This window comes from Mizuhopecten yessoensis, unplaced genomic scaffold (assembly GCF_002113885.1).
Source record: "Mizuhopecten yessoensis strain PY_sf001 unplaced genomic scaffold, ASM211388v2 scaffold6877, whole genome shotgun sequence".
NCBI classification, from domain to species: domain Eukaryota; kingdom Metazoa; phylum Mollusca; class Bivalvia; order Pectinida; family Pectinidae; genus Mizuhopecten; species Mizuhopecten yessoensis.
The window spans coordinates 93,138-102,959 of record NW_018406769.1 but is presented as its reverse complement, the minus strand read 5'-3'; the positions used below and the strand labels follow the sequence as shown (position 1 = coordinate 102,959).

General features: G+C 38.0%; 1 protein-coding gene across 1 annotated transcript; it reads left to right on the top strand.

Moving 5' to 3' along the window:
- Positions 1 to 2,548: 2,548 nt before the first annotated feature.
- Positions 2,549 to 4,323, top strand: LOC110452788 (U1 small nuclear ribonucleoprotein 70 kDa-like). Its single transcript, XM_021501463.1, has 2 exons — positions 2,549 to 2,621; positions 3,758 to 4,323. The coding sequence occupies exons 1-2, from the start codon at positions 2,549 to 2,551 to the stop codon at positions 4,321 to 4,323; spliced, it is 639 nt and encodes a 212-aa protein (XP_021357138.1).
- Positions 4,324 to 9,822: the final 5,499 nt, after the last annotated feature.

Genomic DNA, 9,822 nt, shown 5'->3' with positions numbered 1-9,822 from the left:
GGCCAGACCGGGGTTCGAACCCGGGACCCTCCGAACTAGACGGACGATGTACCAATTGAGCTATCTGGTCTCTGACGATAGACCAAGTCCAGTTCCGCTATACTTATATTGTCAGAATTCATTATAAGGGACATTCGTCCTGGATTTAACAGAAGATATAAAAACTTATATTGTCAGGATTTTCTACTAGCGACACAACTTTCGTTCCTGTTTTTTGGCTTTTCCGTATTGTGTCAAATTCCGGCTTTCGCCTTTGTGAAATGACAAAGCGGTATTTCTTTTGTTCTAGTTTACCTTAACAGAGTAAAACTTTTTTTTTTCAATATATAAACTTCTCTCAAATAAAATACGGAAAGGATTGGAGAAGATTTTCATGAAATATGTTTGCTTGAGCGATATATTCTCTCACACTAGTCGTTCAAACTATCCCCATTATTATGAAACCACGTCATGACATTTGTGGTTAATTAACTGTGTTAATATAAAAGTATGAACGCTGTGTATGTATATAGGTGGGGTACACCCCGGGCCAGCGTTACTCAGGGAGGTGTCACACGTAGGTATTCATCACTCATGTGAGGTCTGACACATTGAGGGCGTGCGCACAAGGTTGGTCTTACATACAGACTTTACACTCCGGGAAGGTATAACACTCGACGCAAGATGGTTTAACTCTCAAGAAAGGTTTTTAATACACAGGGGAGGTCTTACTCACAAGGGATATATACAGAGGTATTAAACACGGAGAAGTATTAAATACACATGTGTTACACACATGATAGGTCTGACACACAAGTGTTACACACACACACCCACACACACACACACACACACACACACACACAGAGGGAGGTCTGACCCACAAGTGTAACACACACACACACACACACAGGGGAGGTCTTACACACAGGGATAGTATACAGAGGTATTAAACACGGAGAAGTATTAAATACACATGTGTTACACACATGATAGGTCTGACACACAAGTGTTACACACACACACCCACACACACACACACACACACACACACACACACACACACACAGAGGTAGGTCTGACCCACAAGTGTAACACACACACACACACACACACAGGGGAGGTCTTACACACAAGGGATATACACAGATGTATTAAACACGGAGAAGTATTAAATACACATGTGTTACACACATGATAGGTCTGACACACAAGTGTTACACACATACACACACATGTGGTACACACACACACACACACACACAAACACACACACACACACACACAGAGGGTAGGTCTGACCCACAAGTGTTACACACACACACACACACACACACACACACACACACACACACACACACACAGGGGAGGTCTTACACACAGGGATAGTACACAGAGATGGTACACACAGGGTAGGTCTGACCCACAAGTGTAACACACACGCACAGGTGGTAAACATGGGATGTCTTACACAGGGATAGTACACAGAGGTGGTACACACAGGGTAGGTCTGACCCACAAGTGTAACACACACGCACAGGTGGTAAACATGGGATGTCTTACACAGGGATAGTACACAGAGGTGGTACACACAGGGTAGGTCTGGCCCACAAGTGTAACACACACGCACAGGTGGTAAACATGGGATGTCTTACACAGGGATAGTACGCATAGGTGGTACACACAGGGTAGGTCTGACCCACAAGTGTAACACACACGCACAGGTGGTAAACATGGGATGTCTTACACAGGGATAGTACACACAAGTGTTCAACGCGGGGAGGTTTTAAACACAGAGTTCATACACAAAAGTAATACACATCGGTGTTAAACGCTTTAAAGTCTTACACAAAGGAGGCGTATTACACTGATGCGATGTCTGACATACAGGGGAGGAACACAGAGGTGTTTAACAGGGAGGGATTTTACACACAGGGGAGGTTTAACACACATTGGGCAGTCTGCCACACAAGGGATGTGTTTTGACACATGAGTGGTACACACAGGTCTAAAGTAGGTAGGACGTTTGTAACATCTACATCTACAACAATCACTGAGTATACCCTTTCGTTACGATAGCTCACATAAACTGTCTGACTGTCTATGACAGACATTAAAAGATCCAATATCTGACGGAACATCGTCTTTCTAACGGAGAGGCAGAAATAGCCGAAGATACCAAGATTGCTGCTTAGAAATGCCAATGGTCCTAAGACTACGGTCGTAGCAAATCTTTACTCGCCGTTTGTTCACGGCAGTGGAATTGATCGGGCTTGGTATTGGGGATGCCATTCAATACTGGTGCTGACTATGGCGAGACATTAGTACGGGTGCCTTGTAATATTGATAACATCCCAAATGGATCTTTAATATGTTTCATGACACTTGAAGGCTGATTTGTAGGAGAACTACCAGTAATCACTTGTTTTCTCTGCCATATTACCTGCCTTTGACTAACATTCGATTTACCCTATGTGTTGTGCCACATAAAGCAAACTTTAAGCCTATTACACCTCTCCCCGAGACGCTTTTTTTCTTCGTCCTATTAACAGGTTTGGTCATAAAGGACATGTTAGGTTTAGGTGGTGGAAGAAAGCCGAAGCACTCGGAGAATAACCACCGGCCTGCAGCCAGTACCTGGCGTAAGCCCCAGGTAGACCTCGAACCAGCGACCTAGTGGCGACGGGCTATTGATCGTAGCTGGTTAGAACCCAGGTAGACCTCGACCCAGCGACCTAGTGGCGACGGACTATTGATCGTAGCTGGTCAGACCCCAGGTAGACCTCGACCCAGCGACCTAGTGGCGACGGGCTATTGATCGTAGCTGGTCAGACCCCAGGTAGACCTCGAACCAGCGACCTAGTGGCGACGGGCGATTGATCGTAGATGGTCAGACGCCGTAACCGCGGGGAATCGTGACGATAATGTTATATTCGATTTTTGTAATCTCGAAACAATAATCCTGTTGATTGAAAGTTTGCAGTTATCAATTTATTCGACCCTGAAAAAACCAGTAAATTCATCAAAAGCTGCAGTAGATGTACACCTATTTTAATCACTTTTTAATTGAACAATTTCGTTCGAATTAGTTTTGTATGCTAAATATGATCATTAATAAGGTATCTATGACGTAATGATTAACTTCTATACGCTTATAATTTTCTGCACACTTACGAATGAACACATTCTTTAATATACTGAACAGTCATTTGGATTTAATACTCCTCTTTCTTTCGTCCGAAAAACATTTACTGCTAACATTTTAGCATATCATATTCAAAATTCAAATTCTACACCAAAAGTTTTATTTTGAAGTAAAATTCATCGACTACAAATATTTCTGACTTGACTAACACTGACAATTTTATGTGGAGCTTAATATCTAGCAACAATGTTCATCATAGGTTCGTGCTTCGACTACACTATGACGTTATCAAATAATGTTGTCCAACGAAAAACAATTGTTTACCTTGACCTTATTTGACCATCAGTCTATGTTACTTAATTAAGGAGAACTATAATGTAGACAACCGATACATGGTTTGTGATTAATCTGAATTCTGACGTAAGTAAATATATTGTACGAGCAGTAAAGGCCAGCTTAGAATATTGAACTGATAAAACCTTCTTTGGGACAAGTGATTACCAAAGTTATGGCATCTACAAACCTGTTACATCTTTGTCATTATGATACAACTCGAAATATATCCGACAACCGGTTAAAAATAAAAAGGGAAAGAAATAACGGACCAAAAAAGGAAATGAAGATACCAAACAGCCGGAGGTGACCAAATAAAGAAACAGAAGACAGTCGGAGGTGACCGAATAGAGAAACAGAAGACAGCCAGAGGTGACCAAATAGAGAAACAGAAGACAGCCGGAGGTGACCGAATAGAGAAACAGAAGACAGCCAGAGGTGACCAAATAGAGAAACAGAAGACAGCCAGAGGTGACCAAATAGAGAAACAGAAGACAGCCAGAGGTGACCAAATAGAGAAACAGAAGACAGCCAGAGGTGACCAAATAGAGAAACAGAAGACAGCCAGAGGTGACCAAATAGAGAAACAGAAGACAGCCAGAGGTGACCAAATAGAGAAAAAGAAGACAGCCAGAGGTGACCGAATAGAGAAACAGAAGACAGCCAGAGGTGACCAAATAGAGAAACAGAAGACAGCCAGAGGTGACCGAATAGAGAAACAGAAGACAGCCAGAGGTGACCAAATAGAGAAACAGAAGACAGCCAGAGGTGACCAAATAGAGAAACAGAAGACAGCCAGAGGTGACCGAATAGAGAAACAGAAGACAGCCAGAGGTGACCGAATAGAGAAACAGAAGACACAATGACCTTGATAACTAGATTTTTAGGGAGTTTGGATAATTAAAAGATCATTAAGATGATGTCCAAAAGAGAAACTGAGCTGTAAAGCTACATGTAGTTAAGTCCTGAAAGGGTAGGCAATACTACACGGGACACAGGCTAATGATGCTTGAAATCTGCAAGTTTGCAAGAGAGACCATTTTCTTTGTCAGTTTAATATAATCGCTGTTGAAGCTTAACTTTGACCAACTGGGCATTGGTAGTAGTAATCTTTTATTGGATTGTTTTCATTTGGTGTCGTGCTGTACTAAATCCAAAAATTATATTTAGTCTGGCTTTTCTGTAACAAATCTGACAACAGATCCTAATCTGACTTTGCTCTCTTGTAGACAGCTAGTTGTTTTCACACTCTGAGCCAAATTGTTTGTTTTTGTAAGAAGAAACTTCAATTGATGTGCGAGTTCTCTGCCTTTTCCGTCAGTTTGATCCCCGTATCCAATCGAGACATGTAGTCACAATCTTTAGCACTTCCTTAATTATATCAATGAAGCAAATTGATATTAATTGAGTTCTAAAAAATATCCAATGCTTAATACGGCCATGAAAAGACTACAATCCACGGGGATATAGTAATTGTTCTGTCAATGCTAGCCTGTAGATCAGACTGTTGTCTCTGACCAGTCGTAAGATATGAGTGTATACTGGTATTAATACAAGATGCCTCAAACATTGGCAGGACATCTCTAAAACCACGATCAACGACTACATTGTCGTCTTGTTCCAACCATGTGAGCTTGTCTATGATGTTATGGTAATGCTTGCATCTTTTTGGCTTCCAGAGAATGGTCCTACTGTGACCAAAATGAAGCCATCAGGTAGAGCTATGCTCATGAATTTAAGATTTAAGATAATTACGCTCCTTCTGGCCACCGTAAGACATTCTCTGAAGCTTATTGACAGCAACTTTTTTTAAATATAAATATATGTGCTATCTACTTAGGATGTCACTTTGTCTCCAAAGAATGTTTCTGAGAATAAAATATTGCGTGAAAGTATTTGTTCCCTACTCAAATGGTCAGGACCAAGAAACACTGGAACTAGAGCTTTATTCAATGCTTGCACTACAGAATGAAAGTTTTTGAAATACTAGGTAAGGAAAAGCCAAAAAAGAGCGGAAAGATTTAAGATAATTACGCTCAGTTTCCATCTTAACCAAAAGCAGTCAAAGAACATTATGTGTAGTTTCGGTATATTCTGAAGAAAAAGGAAATGGAAAAAAACACGTATGGATTTTGAGAAACTGTTCTTTGACCAACCTGTCCAAGCTTTGCAGCCAGGGTCATCTAAAAGGTTATCAACTGTTTCAGATGACCTACTTCATAATTGAGAGTTCAAAGACTCTCTTCCTTATAGGATAACCTGTATACAAGGGTTTAGATCATTGGCAATAAGATGAAATGAGCATACACGTGATGACGCAGAACACCACAATTTGTTTGTGAAAATTAACTGATGCTTGGCACGTTTTTGCAGAAATGTGAATTTGCTCCCCTTCGAATTCAAATTGTTAAAACAAAGACAACATTTGGTATGTGAACAGGACCCGTAAAACAGGACCTTAATTGTTAAGAGAAAAACATCTAGTAGTTTCATCTTCAAAACGTTCTGTTTCAGATTCTCTTTTACACAGATACCTTAGGTAGCACTTCGGACCAATACTAACTTCTTCATTTGAGCAATCTATGCAACTTTTAGTCAGTATACCCAAAAATCATTTATATTATGGATTTTTTTTACATTTCGTGTACCTTTACATTTACGAGATTTCACGAAGATACGATGGCGATCTTCACCAATACATTTACTCTTCATTATGAGATGAATATTAACAAATGAGTATGAAATATCCTCTAAAAGCAATGTAAAAACGAAAGTGTATAAGAACAAATTCTAAAAAGTGACAAGAAAATTACATTTGAATTCAAAATTGATTGCTAACAAAACCGTTATTAATCACGTCAAGTGATGAAATAAGTTTTTGGAATTATTTGTGACCTAACATGCACTGAAAGGTTTATTGTAGTTCATTACCAATCACCTGTGATCAGGTTCATTGGAGGTGTCTTGAGCCCTCACCCTTTTTGGTACACAGGGTACTTTGTTATGCGAAATGAATACTTTCCACAACGTTTTTTGGACTGAAATTTTGCATACGTATTTAAAATAACACCACTTCTTCATGCTATGAAAATGTTTGGTATACAAGATTAATAAGAATGAAACATCCTATATTTTACATTAAAATTTTCACAAAATGTTGTTCGATTAAACTCACATTCTGGATGAAAAATATATATTAACAAAGCACTACATGAAAGAAAATGTCCTTTCCCAAGTATTACGAAGCAAATAATATCATTTCTTTTCAGAAACATGCTCTCATGCTGATATACCAATAATCGAACCCCATGCTGTTATAAAGTTAATTAATCATTAAAATAATTAGAAGAGTGATTCAAAGTTATAACACCAGATGTATAAGGGATTGAAAAATGTTAAAACAGCAGTATTAATCTCTTAGCACTTCGGAAACAAAAGTTATGAGGGGGCAGGCTCCTATGAAATTTTAACATAGCTCGAAATAGTTCCTTTGGCTAAACTCTCGGCAAAGCCGCGGGTTTTACCGAATTCGACAACCCTTCGGTGGATGCACTAGTCTTCTATCCTCGCTTCCCTCAAGGAAACGGAGGTTTCACGTCTGTGTCCTCTTCTTTTGGACACGGAATAAACTAAAAGGCATTTGCTGTTCCCATACACTGTTATGAGATATCATATTACGTTGTCAAATATTTTTGTTTTTGTGCCTCCTATCAATGGTCATTGTGTGTCCTTATCATCAGTAGACACCGGCGTATGACCTAAGCTTTTGTATAGCCTCATCTCTGATGTACTGTCGTATTATAAATTTTCATTTTGCCAACAATCTTTTAAGGTAAATCGACATTTATTCATGTCTAATTTAATGATTTTAAACCATTCCATTTTACACCAACTTAAGATGCCCATAACGAGAATTCCTCGTGAACACGACCAATGATTATCTCGGCAATGGTCTCCATCTTAGTTAAAGACAGCCACATTTTTTAAACTTTAATAACTGTCTTTTTCCATAGTCTGCAATATAACTTGTGGAATTAAAAAGAGGAGTGACTAAAAAGGGTTTACAATTTATTGGTGAAACAAGTGTGTTTGTTCCCGCTGACGTTCACTGCTGTCTGTAAAGTCTAGGGCGGTAATGGTTTAGCAGACAGTCCACCTTTGTTGACATTTAAATAAATTGGATTTGAAAACTCGACGAGTTAGATAATGTTATTGGAATATTTTACATCAAAGTCAATACGAACGAAAATGTTTCCAGGTTATACCACAATTGTAAAATAAGATTAGGTGATAAAAAAGGACTGATGATGAAGACAAACCAGATCCTCAGCTGCTTGTCTATCGGAATTGAAATATTTATATGAAACATTTTCCAAATGAGCCTCTCTGATTGGAAATTGCATTTAAAGACTTCTCTTCATTACCGTTGAATACTACAAAATGATATTAATCCAGGAGGAGTGCCAGCCGTAAAATCTGGAATCGTAAATGAAATCTGTGTTAATTTCCTTTGCTGGTTAGTTTCAAAAGATTGGTGTTTGTAAAATGCAATCTAGTGATGAGAATTCAAATTATGATAGTTCTTTTACTCGACGCAATCAAGTGTTTTTTGGTTGTTGTCTATGTAAGGTGTATATCCTTTTAAGAATTTGAATGTAAAATGAATACATATTATTATTATGTCATGAAAGATGCACAGGGGAAAAATGAGTAAGGATGCCAAAAAAGCAAGATACATAAATATAAATCGATATACCTAAGATTAAATATGAACAAAGGAAAGACTTGCATAGATAGCACGGAAAAACTAAACGGCGAATAAGACGAGGTGTTCCGGAAGGGTTCAGTCACCTACACAATAAAATGGGTATATTGTACAATACACCAGATATGTTTACACATACATGTCTTTCAAATTACTCGTCAGAAAAAGATGAAATGATGTTTTATATATAGTATTTTATATATGTACCTTTATGTATGAATGGTGTAATAACAAGTAATGATTAGAATTGAACGTACAAAATATGCTTCATTCAAAAGACTGCTAAATGATTGGCCTTTTTTTGTATGGGTTAAAACATACACACATTTATGTTCACAATCGCCTACAGCATGTTTAGGAAATATTGACAGTAGATTTCAATGGTCTTTAAATGGCGGCTAGTAATTGACAGGTCATTTAGAGTGACTACGGGTTGGGTATTATTGTCCATTCATAATACTTGTCAACAGCATTTCGATCACTGTAAAGTTTAAAGTATAAACGTTTGACATTGCTTCTACAACTTGTCCATCATAACCCTATTAAGTATTTATCTAACTTGAATGTAAGTCTTGTGTAAGGTAATAGTTGACAGTTTTATATACTAAACACCGTCTTTGTCAACAAGTAGGCAGTATGCTTAAGTTGTAAGATAGGCCGATTCATGATACTGTCGTATCACAGAAGAAGCTACTTGTCGGAGTGTCGGAGACAACCCTGGACCTCCTGCTGTACGATAGCTACGTCTGTTATCATAATTACATCTATACATTGTAGTCTATGGTAAGTAATGCCACGTAATTATGGCTATAACTACCCGTCTCATTGCTAAGTGGCTGGACAGAGGCGAGTCTCGGCGTGCCTGTATGATATTATCACAGGAAACGGCAGCAGTGTGATTGATCGGATACCCACACACACTATTCCCATTGATAGGTTTATTTTTATATCTATATAAGGGATGTAGATAAAATATCGTCCTGATGAATACACCTCTAAATAATACAGGCTTTACTCGATATTATTTTAAATGAGTTATACGTCTGAAAAGCAATACGGTTTGCTTTCGAGTGCATTCATTAACTTACATCACATAAAATCGGCAACTTGTACAGATAACGTATGTGTCAATTATACCAAAAACAGAAATATATTAAATTTAATATAAATCCATTTGTTATTTCGTTCCCGTTAAGTGACAACAAACGAGTTTAATCCAATTATTTTAGAAAAAAAAATGAAAAAAAGAGGAATGTTTCATACGAAAGTACGTCAGATATGTCGTCATATAAGTTAAATGAAAACGTTCTTTTCCGTACATTCTATCATGCGGGTTGAAGCTAAATTTGCTTTTAATAGGTAACAATTTTAAAAAACAAAACAACTAGAAAATCATCACTGCGACCTACAGTTTGACGGAAATATCTTCTTTTGAAATAAAATCATTCTTACTATTTCTTCATTTTATCAACTTACTGGCGACAGCGATGTAACACAAGCATACTAAATTACATTGGCGCCATTTTATTGTCTGATTTTAAGATTAATATCATAATTGACTCATTATTTTGTTAAAACATTACAGTTGTATCATATTTAC